The sequence below is a fragment of the Oryctolagus cuniculus genome, chromosome 17 (assembly GCF_964237555.1).
Source record: "Oryctolagus cuniculus chromosome 17, mOryCun1.1, whole genome shotgun sequence".
NCBI classification, from domain to species: domain Eukaryota; kingdom Metazoa; phylum Chordata; class Mammalia; order Lagomorpha; family Leporidae; genus Oryctolagus; species Oryctolagus cuniculus.
Window position 1 is genome coordinate 986,295 of NC_091448.1, and position 13,408 is coordinate 999,702.

A 13,408-nucleotide genomic window follows, 5' to 3' on the forward strand; every position below is an offset into this window, starting at 1 on the left:
CAGTGGAAGACGGCCCAAGTCCTTGGGCCCCTGCACCCGCGTGGGAGACCTGGAAGAAGCTCCTGGCTCCTGGCTTCAGATCAGTGCAGCTCCGGCCATTGCAGCCATCTGGGGAGTGAACCAGCGGATGGAAGACCTCTCTCCTCTTTCTCTTTCTCTCTCTCTCTCTGGCTCTACCTATAACTCTTTCAAATAAACAAAAATAATAAATAAGTAAATAAATAAATGATATTTCTGTTGAAAATCAGAAGGGGTGGCAGGCATTTGGCCGTGGGTGAGTCCACACCGCTGTGTCCAGGTTCCAGTCCGCTGCACTCCCAATTCCAGCCTCATGCTGCTGCAGACCCTGGGAGGCAGTGGGTCCCGCCACCCACACGGGACCTGGACTGAGTGCTGGACTCCTGGCCCGAGCCAGCCTAGCCCAGGCCGTTGCAGGCATTTGGGGCGTGAACCAGTAGTTGGAAGGTCTTTCTTGGTCTTTCTGTGTCACTCTGCCTTTCAAATAAAGAAAAAATAAATCTTAAAGGTTTTAAAATTAAAACATCTCTCTGTCTTTATCTTTGCATTTCAAATAAATAAAAAAATAAAATAAGCTTTTGAAGAGAAAATAAAAACAGGAGACTTCCCCCAGGTGTTCACATGCCCAGGAGAGACAAGTAAGAGCTTCCCCGGCCCCGCCCACGCCCCCACGGAGCCCCTGGGCGCAGTGAGGAGGCTGCCAGGCGGCTGCTCCCCTGCCCCTTCCCCGCGGCCTCCGAGCCCAGGAGGAAGACAGCCGGGTCCTCCTAAAGCCCCTGGGAGCCGCAGGGAGAGGTGGGTGAGTGGCAGAGGGCACCCGCCCCGCCCAGAGGCCCTGGCCGCCCTCCCCCAGAGGCTGCTCGAGCTGGGTGCCCTGTGGGGGTCTCCAGGCCTCTGCTCTCTCCCCTCCCCCTCCCCTGAGCCAGGCGAGGACACTGAGATGCAGCGGCTGCAGCCGTGGAGCAGGGCGGTGCCAGCAGCCAAAGGGTTAAGGGCGCCGGCAGGGGCGCCTCCTAGGACGCGGCAGGGGCCGGGGTCGGATGTCCCAGAGGTGGGACTGGCACGCGGGCTGCTATTCCGGGGCTCTGATGGCTGCTGTCTATTTATAGTGCTGGGGGGGGCAGCCCCGCACAGGCGGCAGAGGCTGCCTGCTGCAATGTCACCACTGTCATCGCTGCCGCAGGCTGCCGGCGCCCGCCACTGCCGCAGGGGACAGGCACCGCGTGAGAATGGGCAGCAGCATGGAGCCCCCCGGGGGTGGGTACCTGCACCTGGGTGCCGTGACGTCCCCCGTGGGCACGGCCCGCGTCCTGCAGCTGGCCTTCGGCTGCACCACCCTCAGCCTGGTGGCCCACCGGGGCGGCTTCACGGGCGCCCAGGGCACCTTCTGCATGGCTGCCTGGGGCTTCTGCTTCGCGCTGTCCCTGCTGGTGGTAGCCTGTGAGTTCACCCGGCTCCACGGCTGCCTGCGCCTCTCCTGGGGCAACTTCACGGCGGCCTTCGCCATGCTGGCCACGCTGCTGAGCGCCACGGCTGCCGTCCTGTACCCGCTGTACTTCACCCGGCTGGAGTGCCCGCCCGAGCCCGCCGGCTGCACGGCCAGGGACTTCCGGCTGGCGGCCAGTGTCTTCGCCGGGCTCCTCTTCCTGGCCTACGCTGCGGAGGTGGCCCTGACGCGGGCCCGGCCTGGCCAGGTGGCCAGCTACATGGCCACGGTGTCGGGGCTCCTCAAGATCGTCCAGGCCTTTGTGGCCTGCATCATTTTTGGGGCGCTGGTCCACGACACCCACTACGGGCGCTACGTGGCCACCCAGTGGTGCGTGGCCGTCTACAGCCTGTGCTTCCTGGCTACGGTGGCTGTGGTGGTGCTGAGCGTGACGGGTCTCACGGGCGGCCTGGGCTGCCCCTTCGACCGCCTGGTCGTGGTCTACACCTTCCTGGCCGTGCTGCTGTACCTCAGTGCTGCTGTGATCTGGCCCGTCTTCTGCTTCGACCCCAAGTATGGTGAGCCGGGGCGGCCCCGGGACTGCCCTCGGGGCAGCTGCCCGTGGGACAGCCAGCTGGTGGTGGCCATCTTCACCTACGTCAACCTGCTGCTCTACATCGCCGACCTCGCCTACTCCCAGAGGATCCGCTTCGTGCCCACTCTGTAGCCTGGCAAGTGCCACCTGCCCAGCTCCGCTGCCCGGCCGGGGGCTGCAGGCCCTGGAGGGGTGACCGGGTGAACCGACATGGCAGGAGCAAGCAGGGGAGGGGCGGGGCTCAGGGGCGAGGCCACTGCTCTGCAGCTGGGCTCGGGCAGGGACAGAGGGGGCCTTGCGTGGGGCTGCATGGAGGCGCCTCCCCTCAGGCGGCTCCAGGGCCTCCACGTCCACCTCTATCTCTGCCCCAGCCCCACGTGCTTCCTTCTCCATCTCTCCTTCTCCTGCCCTCTCTGGGCTGCATGCTGGTCACTGTGATAAGGGGACACCTGTGAAGCAGGTGCCACTGTGTCCACCTTGCCAATGGAGACACCGAGGCTGAGGAATGGCCTGGGATGCCCGTGCCTGTCTGGAGATGCCACTCGGGCCGGGGTCTCCAGGGGTGTCAAGGGGCCAGCCAGCGGGGGGAGGGGGAGTGTGGGAATCCCAGCTCCAGGGCCGTCCCTGCAGGGTCTTCCAGCGGCACAGGGCCCTGCCCCGGGGGCTGTGCCAGCTCACGGAAGGGCTTACCACCTCCAGGGAGCGCCCCTGTGGCTGCACACATTAGAAGCACGCGGTGTGTGCGGTGGCTAGAGATGGCACCCACGGCCAGCAGGGTCCCACGAGACACGGCGTCCAAGGAGGAGCTGGGCTCCCACCCCGACTCGGAGCGCCCGCCGACACAGAGGTTCCACCGCGCGCCTGCTGCGGGCTCAGGGTGGCTGGCTCGGGGAGCAGCGAGCCACCGAGACACACACCCTGGGCACCAGCCGCCTCCCCCGTGTCCACCAGAGCCATCATCCTCCGCGCTCCAGCCGCCTGCTCCAGCGCAAGAACCCAGCCCGGCCCAGCCCAGAGCCGGCCTGTGTCCACCCAGAGCCCCAGGTGGGTGGGCCGCAGCTCCGTAGCTCCTCAACCCATCAGCTGGCCCCTGAGCAGGAAATAAAGGCCAATGCTCACTTGCACCTGGCTCTAACTACGCAGTCTCCGCCAAGCGGGCTGTGCCACCTGCACCTCCTGGCCTGGAATACGGCCTGGCCGAGGGAGGAAGTGGCCAGTGGCGTGCCGGCTCCGGGGCAGGGCGGGGGGGGGGGCTGAGCCTTGTGTCCTGAGGAAGGGGTGGGGAGTGTCCTCTCTCTCGGTGGGTGAGAGTCAGAGTGGCTCAGCCAGGTGGGCCTTCTGCCTGAGAGGCCCTCAACCCTTGCCACGCCCACTCGGGTCTCCAGGGACCCCAAGCTTGGGGCTGGGCAAAGGGCTCTGAGCGCTCCAAGCCAGGCTGTGCAGGGCAAGGGGAGTGACCCCTGCCAGCCACTGGGGCAGGCACACAGGGTGGGGCAAACGAGTGACCTCCGTCAGCCACTGGAAGTGGCAGGTGCTCTAGGGTCCACGGTAGACCTGCAGGGGTTGGGGGGGCAGGCAGGTGCTGAGTCCCGGATGATGGCAGGAAGGGCATGACACCAGGCGGCAAAGAAGCCACACCCTGCCCTTGCTGGCTCACGGGAGGCCTGTGCGGCTCTCAAAGGGGACCCTGCCTCCTTCTGTCCTTCGCTGGCCAAAACTCTGAAACAGAGGCTGGCGCTGTGGTGCAGCGGGTAAAGCCGCCGCCTGCAGTGCTGGCATCCCATATGGTTGCTTGTTCGAGTCCCGGCTGCTCCACTTCCGATCCAGCTCTCTGCTGTGGCCTGGGAAAGCAGTGGAGGATGGCCCAAGTGCTTGGGCCCCTGCACCCACGTGGGAGACCTGGAAGAAGCTCCTGGCTCCTGATAGGCTCAGCTCCAGCCGTTGTGGCCATTTGGGGAGTAAACCAGCGGATGGAAGACCTCTCTCTCTCTCTCTCTCTCTCTGCCTCTCTGTAACTCTGCCTTTCAAATAAAAAAATCAATCTTAAAAAACAAAACAAAACTCTGAACCAAGCCACCCGTCACCACCTGCCTGACCTCAGGGCCCTGGCAGAGCACAGGGGAAGGGACCCCGGGCTGGGGAGCTCAGGCAGGAGGCTCACCCTGGGGCCAGGCCACCCTCGCTGGCTCAGCTGGTTAGCAGAGGTGTTGCTTGTTACCACCGGGACAAAAGTCACCCAGGTAGGGAGTTCTGTCCTCAGAGTGCAGCAGAGGGGTTGGTGCTGTGGCACAGGGGGGCGAGCTGGGGCCTGGGATGCCGACATCTCGTGCAGCCATGGGTCAGAATCCTGGCTGTGGCTGCTCTGTCCCCAGTCCAGCTCCCTGCAGGTGCACCTCGGAGAGCAGTGGTGCCCACGTGGGAGACCTGAGTGGAGTTGTAGGCTCCTGGTGGCTGCCTGGCCCAGTCCCAGCTGTTGTGGCCACTTGGGGAGTGAACCAGCAAATGAAAGATCTCTCTCTCATCCTTTTTCTATCTTTTGGCTAAGAGCAAGAGTAGACCAATCTCTCCCCCTCTCTAACTCTGCCTTTCAAATACAAATAAATGAGTGTTTAAAAAAAAAAAAAAGTGTAGTGGAACTTCCAGGCTTCAGCTGTGGGTTCGCGCACTGACCGTGGAGGACGACTGAACGAACGGGCGGCCGCGGTGCCCACGGGGCCACCTCCCCGCGTCGGCAGCGGTCGTCGGGGGCCAAGAAAGGAGAAGGGAGCCAGGTGAGGGTACCGCCGCAGGCCCGCCCCGTCCAGTCTGCGTCTGGAGCAGCCGCTGGTCAGCTCCGGACGCAGAACGGAAAAGCCACCGGGCGCGAGGCTCGTCCAGGGCCCTGGCTTCTCGCCCCCACCTTGCCGCGGAACCGCCTCCAGACCGCCCCGGGGAGCCGACCCGCGCCCCGTTCTCCCTGCCGAGCGCCCGGCTCGGAAACGCCCCAAGAGCACGGGGCGCTGCGCCCGAGGGAGCCGACGGAGGACAGGCGCCCGGAGGCGTCCACCGGCGCCCGGGGCAGGCGCGGGGCTGCGGGCTGGACGCGCGCGGGGAACGGAGGACCCCGCCTGCCGGGGAATGATGCAACCGCCGCGTGGGCCGGCCGCGCCTCCCAATTGGCCGGCGCGCCGCGGCGGCACCGACGATTGGCTGATCCTGGGGAGGGCGGGCCCTGGGGAGGCGGGGCCTGTGGGTGCCGCGTGGCGGGCGCGGCGCTGCCCGGGACAGAGCGCGCAGGTGGTGGAGCTGGGGTCTTGCTCGGCTGCGGGCGGGGTGGGGGGTTCCGGCGGGGCTGCCTCCCTCTTCCCGGCCGCTTGCCTTCCAGGAGGTTCGGGACCCTGGGCAGCAGAGCGGGGACCCACCTCGGGGCCGGGGCGGTGGTCCAGCATCTGGGGACGTCTGAGCAGCGGGGGGCGGGCAGGGGCGCCCCCGCCGGAGGAGCGGCCAGGCCCAGCGCTGTCTGTCCATCTCCTTGCTCTCCGTCCTTGTCGGTCCCCGTCTCCTCCCGCAGCTGCTTCTAAACAGCCTGTGCCAGCTGGGAGGGTGGTCGCGCGGCCGCAGACACCATGAGCGTGGGCTTCATTGGGGCTGGCCAGCTGGCCTTCGCGCTGGCCAAGGGCTTCACGACAGCAGGTAGGCCCAGGCGCAGGACTGGCGGAAGGGGCCCCAGGTCCGGGCTGGGCAGGCGTTGCCGTCTCTTCCCTCTCCTTCCTGGAGATGGGGTGGGGGGAGGCGGAATTGGTCTTGAGGAACTCTGTCCCCCGCAGGCGTCCTGGCTGCTCACAAGATAATGGCCAGCTCCCCAGACATGGACCTGGCCACGGTTTCTGCCCTCAGGGTAGGTGGGGGACAGACAGTGGGTCCTTCAGGCCTGCCCTGACGGCCCGGGGCCAGGTAGGGGCTCTGCTGAGGGGACCCTGGGCCTCCCTCCTGCTCGGCAGCCGGGGGTGGTCAGGGGTCCTGCTGACGGGAGGGTGTGTCTTTGCTGGGGCTGAAGTTTGAGTGGTGCCTGTGGGGCCACAGCCCGGAGGCCGCAGCGGGGGCTGACCCCAGCTGCAGGTTGCTATGCTGGGTTTCAGGTGCCAGGGTCCGGGCGTCCCTCCCCAGCTGTGCCTGAGGGCTGCAGCCCAGGGGGGCAGGGCCCCAGCTGTGGCCTGTGAAAGGGACACATTTTAGAGCAGGACGTCTGCACGGTCCTGGGTGGGTGGGGCTGTTGAGGGGCGTCCGGCACCATGCCCGGGCCGCCCAGCCACGCTCCACTCCACACCCCAGTATCTGCACCAGGGGCCCTAGGCTTGGGGCAGGTGGGGCGGGGGGGGGCCAAGGCGAGGCCAGACAGCCCCGGTGCTCCTGCAGAAGATGGGGGTGAGCCTGACACCCCACAACAGGGAGACGGTGCGGCACAGCGACGTGCTCTTCCTGGCCGTGAAACCGCACATCATCCCCTTCATCCTGGACGAGGTTGGCCCCCACATCGAGGACAGGCACATCGTGGTGTCCTGCGCCGCGGGCGTCACCATCAGCTCCGTGGAGAAGGTGGGCGCGCAGGGGGCGGGGCGCGCCCGGGCGTCGGGAGCCCCTGCCCCCTCCGGAATGGGCTGATTCCTCCTCCAGAAGCTGCGGGTGTTCCGGCCGGCCCCCAGGGTCGTCCGCTGCATGACCAACACGCCCGTGCTGGTGCGAGAGGGGGTGACCGTGTACGCCACGGGCACCCACGCCCAGGTGGAGGACGGCCGGCTCCTGGAGCAGCTCCTGGGCAGCGTGGGCTTCTGCACGGAGGTGGAGGAGGACTTGATTGACGCCGTCACCGGGCTCAGCGGCAGCGGCCCCGCCTACGTGAGGCTGGGGGCGGGGGTGTGGGCGGGGCCAGTCCCAGGACTTCAGGGCCCTGGGAGGGCCAGGCTCCAGGCTGAGGGACGGCCACTGCCCCCTCCACCTCCTGCCTGCTCCCGGCCCAGGGGAAGAGGGGAGAGGCTGGGACGGTGGCTCAGGGCACCTCCTCCACAGGCCTTCACAGCCCTGGACGCCCTGGCTGATGGCGGTGTGAAGATGGGGCTCCCGCGACGCCTGGCCGTTCGCCTTGGGGCGCAGGCCCTCCTGGTCAGTGCGGTGGGGGTCGGTCCTGGCCGGCCCCAGGAGGGGGGGAGTTGGCAGGTTCTACGGCTGGGGGCGGGGCCTTGTAGCTGTCACAGCCCCCCCCTCACCCACCCTCCCACCCCGTCTCTGGCTGCAGGGGGCAGCCAAGATGCTGCTGGACTCAGAACAGCACCCAGGCCAGCTCAAGGACAACGTGTGCTCCCCCGGCGGGGCCACCATCCACGCCCTGCACGTGCTGGAGAGCGGGGGCTTCCGCTCCCTGCTCATCAACGCCGTGGAGGCCTCTTGCACCCGCACTCGGTGGGCCCCGCTGCCCGCAGCCCCGCCCACAGTGTACTGAGCTAGGAGGGGCCGCAGGGTCCCCGTGGGCAGGTCCCCACCTCCGCCCATGTCCTGTGAGGAGGCGTGTCCATGTGTGCACCTGAGGCCTCCTCTTGCCCGACCGCGTGCCGGGAGCTGGGCCGGGGGCAGTCGGGTGGGGACGGGAGCCCTGTGGGCCTGGTCACACCACGCTCTCCCTGGCCTTGCTGGCCCAAGCAAGTTAGACAAGCAGCAGGCACGGCAGCGTCTCAGTGCGGGTGACACGACCTGGAGTCCCACACAGTGCAGGTGACACGACCTGGGGCCCACACAGTGCAGGTGACATGACCTGGGTCCCGCACAGTGCGGGTGACACGACCTGCACTACCTGGGGCCCACACAGTGCAGGTGACATGACCTGGGTCCCGCACAGTGCGGGTGACATGACCTGGAGTCCCACACAGTGCAGGTGACATGACCTGGGGCCCACACAGTGCGGGTGACACGACCTGGGGTCCCACACAGTGCGGGTGACACGACCTGGGGCCCACACAGTGCAGGTGACATGACCTGGGGTCCCGCACAGTGCAGGTGACATGACCTGGGTCCACACAGTGCGGGTGACATGACCTGGAGTCCCACACAGTGCGGGTGACATGACCTGGGTCCCACACAGTGCAGGTGACATGACCTGGGGCCCACACAGTGCGGGTGACACGACCTGGGGTCCCACACAGTGTGGGTGACACGACCTGGGGCCCACACAGTGCGGGTGACATGACCTGGGGTCCCGCACAGTGCAGGTGACATGACCTGGGTCCACACAGTGCGGGTGACATGACCTGGGTCCACACAGTGCAGGTGACATGACCTGGGGTCCCGCACAGTGCAGGTGACATGACCTGGGTCCCGCACAGTGCGGGTGACATGACCTGGGGCCCGCACAGTGCGGGTGACATGACCTGGGTCCCGCACAGTGCGGGTGACATGACCTGGAGTCCCACACAGTGCAGGTGACATGACCTGGGGCCCCGCACAGTGCGGGTGACATGACCTGGGGTCCCGCACAGTGCAGGTGACATGACCTGGGTCCACACAGTGCGGGTGACATGACCTGGGTCCCGCACAGTGCGGGTGACATGACCTGGGGCCCGCACAGTGCAGATGACACAACCTGGGGCCCGCACAGTGCGGGTACTGACCTGACCTGGGCCCCGCACAGTGCAGGTACTGACCTGACCTGGGGGCCCGCACAGTGCAGGTACTGACATGACCTGGGGCCCACACAGTGCGGGTGACATGACCTGGGGTCCCACACAGTGCGGGTGACATGACCTGGGGCCCGCACAGTGCAGGTGACATGACCTGGGGCCCCGCACAGTGCGGGTGACACAACCTGGGGCCCGCACAGTGCGGGTGACATGACCTGGGGCCCCGCACAGTGCAGGTGACACGACCTGGGGCCCACACAGTGCAGGTGACATGACCTGGGGCCCACACAGTGCGGGTACTGACATGACCTGGGGCCCGCACAGTGCGGGTGACATGACCTGGGGCCCGCACAGTGCAGGTGACATGACCTGGGGCCCCGTACCTGGCCCCAGGTGCGGCCAGGACTGGGCACGCTGTCCCGAGTTCAGGTGGGCAGGATGGCGGGAGAGTTTCTCACCGCAGTGCCGGCTCTGTGGTCCAAACGGGCAGACTTGTGATGGCTCCACACGGGCCTGGCCTCCAAGCACAGCTTGCATGGCTGGGCAGTGAGGGCCTGGGGCTGAGGTGAGGGTGGCGGCCCCAGAGGGAGGCGGCCCCGGGCCTAACTCCTCGCCGCCTCCCCAGCGAGCTGCAGTCCATGGCTGACCAGGAGACGGTCTCGCCAGCGGCCATCAAGAAAACTGTCCTGGACAAGGTGAAACTGGACTCCCCTGCGGTGGCCTCGCCGTCCCCATCTGGCCACACCAAGCCTCCGCCCCACAGTCTGGCACTGGCAGACAAGAAGGACTGACCCTCCGGGCTGCCCCCTGTCCTGCCGTCCACTCCCTCTTCTGGCTGCAGGCTCCTGCCCTGGAGGGGGTCTCCAGCCCCAAGGCCAGGGTCAGCCCAGTTCAGCGCCAGGAAGGGGGCGTGTCACTTCCCCTGGGGCTCCCCGTGGTCATGAGAGCCCCCAACAGGGATGGATCCTCCAGCCTCAACCTCCCCGCCTTCCGTTTCCACCCCAAACCCAGCAGTCAGGAGCAGCTTCCCCTGCAGCTCGGCCCAGAGGGCCTTCACCCCTGCACCCCAGCATCGGGCCTGGGCTTGGCCTTCGAGTGCACAGGCCCAGGGTTCCCTCTGGGAAGGCTGGAGGATGAAGGCCAGTCCCCCCCGCTCTTCCTGCCCTCTACTCCCAAGGGGACCCTGCCCTGGGCAGAAGGAACAGGGGTCCCAGGCATGCAGGGCCCAGCAGAGGGGCCCTGGCCGGATGCCGCGCTCTGGTGGTCCCATTAGACAGAGAGAAGGGGCTCCTCGCGGCCTTGCTGCGGCCCCTGCACACTTGGGTGCCGCCCACCCCGGACGCACCACCTTCTTCCCAGCCCTGCGGTTAAATAAACGGGTTTCCAGCCCCAGTGCCTGGCCTGGTGACTTCGTTTGTGCAAAGCACAGCCGGGCAGCCGCCCTGCAGCCTCAGGTCCCCGGGGGAGCAGGGGCAGGGGCTTCTGGGGAGGGGTGCGATAGCCGGCCTGAAGCGGGGCTTGGCTGCTTGGCTCGCCGCGCTGTGGCAGAGCTGCCGGCCCCTGCAGCCCCCACCCTCCCAGCGAGTCAGCTGGGCTGATCCTGGGGGGCTGGGGGGAGTCCGGGTTCTCCGGCAGAACCAGCGGCCACACGCACACGTGCACACAGGTGAGGGGTTGGTAGAAGAAAGTGCCTCGGAGTCGAGGTTGGCAGTCGCACCTGCGGGGCGGGCGGGGCTGTGGCTCAGAGGAGGCAGATGGAGTCCAGGGCAGTCTGCTGGGGAGGCCCCTCGGCCTGGAAGGGGGCGCCCTGCGCCATGACTGACGTCAAGTTCACACGTGAAGTCGGCAACTGGGGAAGCCCTGGAGGCGGGAGGAGCTGCGGGGCCCTCACAAGGGGTGTGGACGGTTTCTGAGTGCGGGGACGGTGAGGTGGACGTGAGGGACTGGCTGGCATCTGGGGGTACCCAGGTGAGGACCAAGACCCGGGACTCCAGGACAGGCACAGGAGGCCCTGTGGGGACAAGACTGGTCTTCCTGTCCACCTCTGTGGCTGCTCCAGAGGCCTGGCCCCTCCTCACGTACCCAACAGCCTCCAGGTCTGGGCACGAGGGCAAAGTGAAGTTGGCTGTGGGTGGGACCTGCAGCCCAGGAGGGGAGGGGACTCCAGGCCCACGCAGGCTCCTGTGCTGTGTGGGCAGTGAATTCCCGGGCCTCAGGGTGGGGAGTACCCAGTCACCCCTCCCCTGAGAGAACACCTGTCCAAGCAGAGACCCCGGCCCAGCCCACACGCCTGCCCCAGGCCCTAACTGTCCCCTCCAGCCCACACGCCTGCCCCAGGCCCTAACTGCCCCCTCCAGCCCACACGTCTGCCCCAGGCCCTAACTGCCCCCCTCCAGCCAAGGCCAGACTCACTGAGCATTGTGGGCTGAGGGGCCCGCAGGACACTGGGTGCTCGTGGTGGGCAGAGTCCTGGCCGCCGGCGAGCTGGACAGTGGCTGCGGGGGCCGTCCCTAGACCTGGAAGCCACCCGCCACAATCGGGCAGGACAGGGCAGGCGCTCGGCACAGCGGCTGGGTCGCTGCCCGCAATGCCTGGGTTGAGTTCCGGCTCCACCTGATTCCAGCTCCCAGGCACACCCTGCGGGCAGCAGGTGACGGCTCCAGTACCTGGGCCCCTGCCACCCACGTGGAGACCTGGACTGAGTTCTGGGCTTTGGCTTCGGCCTGGCCCAGTCCTGGCTGTTGCAGGCGTTGGGGGAGTGAAGCAGCAGGTGGGAGGTCCCTGCGTCTCCCTGCCCTGTCCAGTATGCTGGGGAGGCCTGGTGGAAGAGCCGCCCCTCTGCTCGGTCCAGCTTCTGCCCGTTTGCGGGTCTGCCGGGCCGCGTGCTGGCCCTGCCCACCTCTGCGTGCTCTGCCTCGGGCCAGGCTGGCCCAGGCTCTGGACAAGGAAGGCCCAGAGGGGACCCTGTGCTCTGGATCCTGGCTCTGACCCCGGCCCTGGGCCTCCCAGCCGTGTCAGGCTGTGGCTGCTGTGTCCCTGGAGGACCCAGCGGAGGGGGTGAAGGCCTCCCACCCTGAAGCCGCTCACAGGGACGCCTGCGTGGACAGCGAGGCTCCAGGCCCCTGTGCGGGAAGGGCCGCTCTGGACAGAACAGCCCCGGGCCGGCCTTGTGCAGAGGGCGGTGCTGGCACCCCGTGGCCAAGGGCTGGGGGTCCCCACGGTGCTGCTTCTGATCCAGCTCCCACCTAATGCACCTGGGAAAGCAGCGAGTAATGGCCAAGTGCCCCTGCCGCCACGTGGGAGACCCAGACGAAGTCCCGGGATCCTGGCTTCGGCCTGGCCCAGCGCTGGCCGTGTGGCTGTCTGGGGAGTGAACCAGCAGATGGAAGACCTCTCTCCCTCTCTGCCTGTCAGACAGCTTTCAACAACAGCAATTCAGCCTCATCTGCCGTGGCCCAAACGCTGCTGCCCCCGTATTTCAGGGACAAGTGTCCAGGACCCTGTGTGGGGAGTCTGCCAGGGGGTTCTGGGACAGATGAGAGGACGTGCGTGGCTGGGCCCCCTGGGCCCTGGAGCTGCACCGGAGTCAGGTCCCGGCTGCCTGGGCCATTCCAGTGACAGGACACGAGCCCCCCACCCAGCACCGCACAGGACAGCTGGACCCCTGCACCCGAAGAGCTGCCCCCTCACAGGACAGAGCGTGGGCACCTGCCCCTCTCTTGTCTGCTCTCAGAACTGACCCCAGGGCCCAGGGCTTCTCTCTCTATAGGAAGCAGTCCCAGTACCTACGGCCCCCACTGGCCTCGCCCGTGGCCCCGGGTGGCCACACCCATGCCTGCCTGTTGCGGCTGCTGAGTGGGGGTGGGTGTGTGGGGGTGGGGAGTGGACGGACGTCCATCAGCAAAACTGAGTGGGAGATGAGATGAGTTTCCCAGGCATCTCCCACGCACTGGACGGCGGCAGGGGAGGGCGAGCTGCCTGGGTGGTCAGCAGTGATGGCCCCCGGCCCCAGGACCAGGCGTCCTGGTCCAGCGTCTCCCAGCACAGAGGAGCGAGGGCACACCCGGCTCTCCGTCACGACTAGCCCCCTGCCCTCGACCTCGGGCCTCAGACCAGCGGCCACGGAGCTCCGATTCCCACCGCGAACCCGGCTCAGGGCTGCCCCGCCCCCCGGAGCCTGGACCCAGCGTCCAGGAGGGGTGAGGAGCAAGCTCTGAGACCAGGGACGCACTCGTGGGGTGAGTCGCTGCGTTTTCTACGGAAAAACCCGAGGCTTTACAAGTCGCGCCGTCCCGCGTGGACACCCCACCCCGCCAGGAACCCCGCGCAGCCCCGCACAGCAGCTCCAGGTCCTCCTGTGGGCCCCTCCGCGGCGCCCTCACCTCCTCACCTGCCTGGCTGTGCACCTGAGCAGGGAACAGGGCCGAGAGCGCGCCCCCACCCCGCCGCGCGGCGACTTCCTGGGGGAACGATCGGCGGCGGGGGCGGACGCGGACCCGGGGGCCGGCTTCAGACAGGTGCCGGCGGCCCGGGGGACGGCCCGCGCCGTCCACTCCTGGCGGGCGCACCGCGGGGCCGGGACCTGGGCCCTGCACCCCCGGGGTCGGTCTGCACCCGGACCTCGGACTAGGGCCTCCCGCGCGCTCGCACCGCGCCGCGGCGGGGGCGTGGTCCGGCCAGGGCGCGCGCCCGGACAGTCCCGCGAGCCCCCGACGCGGCCCG

At 67.6% G+C, this 13,408-nt stretch overlaps 2 protein-coding genes across 6 annotated transcripts; both read left to right on the forward strand.

Moving 5' to 3' along the window:
* The first annotated feature begins 1,129 nt into the window (after positions 1 to 1,129).
* MYADML2 (myeloid associated differentiation marker like 2) lies at positions 1,130 to 4,100 on the forward strand. 4 transcript variants are annotated; one of them, XR_011383314.1, is made up of 3 exons: positions 1,132 to 2,175; positions 2,739 to 3,083; positions 3,788 to 4,100. XR_011383314.1 is itself a non-coding variant. In XM_070060129.1 (2 exons), the coding sequence occupies exon 1, from the start codon at positions 1,248 to 1,250 to the stop codon at positions 2,169 to 2,171; it is 924 nt and encodes a 307-aa protein (XP_069916230.1). In that variant the 5' UTR covers positions 1,130 to 1,247; the 3' UTR covers positions 2,172 to 2,179; positions 2,743 to 3,163. The 4 variants fall into 4 exon arrangements, 2 of the variants coding, with proteins under 2 accessions (XP_069916230.1, XP_002724409.4); XR_011383315.1 differs by having other exon boundaries at positions 3,867 to 4,100; XM_070060129.1 differs by lacking the exon at positions 3,788 to 4,100 and having other exon boundaries at positions 1,130 to 2,179; positions 2,743 to 3,163.
* Positions 4,101 to 5,253: 1,153 nt separating this feature from the next.
* Positions 5,254 to 10,078, forward strand: PYCR1 (pyrroline-5-carboxylate reductase 1). Of its 2 annotated transcripts, none has more exons than XM_070060127.1 (8): positions 5,254 to 5,315; positions 5,590 to 5,711; positions 5,846 to 5,916; positions 6,435 to 6,614; positions 6,693 to 6,914; positions 7,086 to 7,178; positions 7,312 to 7,475; positions 9,312 to 10,078. In XM_070060127.1, the coding sequence occupies exons 2-8, from the start codon at positions 5,645 to 5,647 to the stop codon at positions 9,475 to 9,477; spliced, it is 963 nt and encodes a 320-aa protein (XP_069916228.1). In that variant the 5' UTR covers positions 5,254 to 5,315; positions 5,590 to 5,644; the 3' UTR covers positions 9,478 to 10,078. The 2 variants fall into 2 exon arrangements, with proteins under 2 accessions (XP_069916228.1, XP_069916229.1); XM_070060128.1 differs by lacking the exon at positions 5,254 to 5,315 and adding an exon at positions 5,322 to 5,406.
* The last annotated feature ends 3,330 nt before the right edge of the window (positions 10,079 to 13,408 follow it).

Excerpts from the sequence above, each read along its gene's own strand:
- PYCR1 (XM_070060127.1), top strand. The coding sequence starts at position 5,645 with ATGAGCGTGGGCTTCATTGGGGCTGGCCAGCTGGCCTTCGCGCTGGCC. Across the intron at positions 6,615-6,692 it reads CCATCAGCTCCGTGGAGAAG|AAGCTGCGGGTGTTCCGGCC; the intron begins GTGGGCGCGCAG and ends TTCCTCCTCCAG. Across the intron at positions 7,179-7,311 it reads TTGGGGCGCAGGCCCTCCTG|GGGGCAGCCAAGATGCTGCT; the intron begins GTCAGTGCGGTG and ends CTCTGGCTGCAG.
- MYADML2 (XM_070060129.1), top strand. The coding sequence starts at position 1,248 with ATGGGCAGCAGCATGGAGCCCCCCGGGGGTGGGTACCTGCACCTGGGT.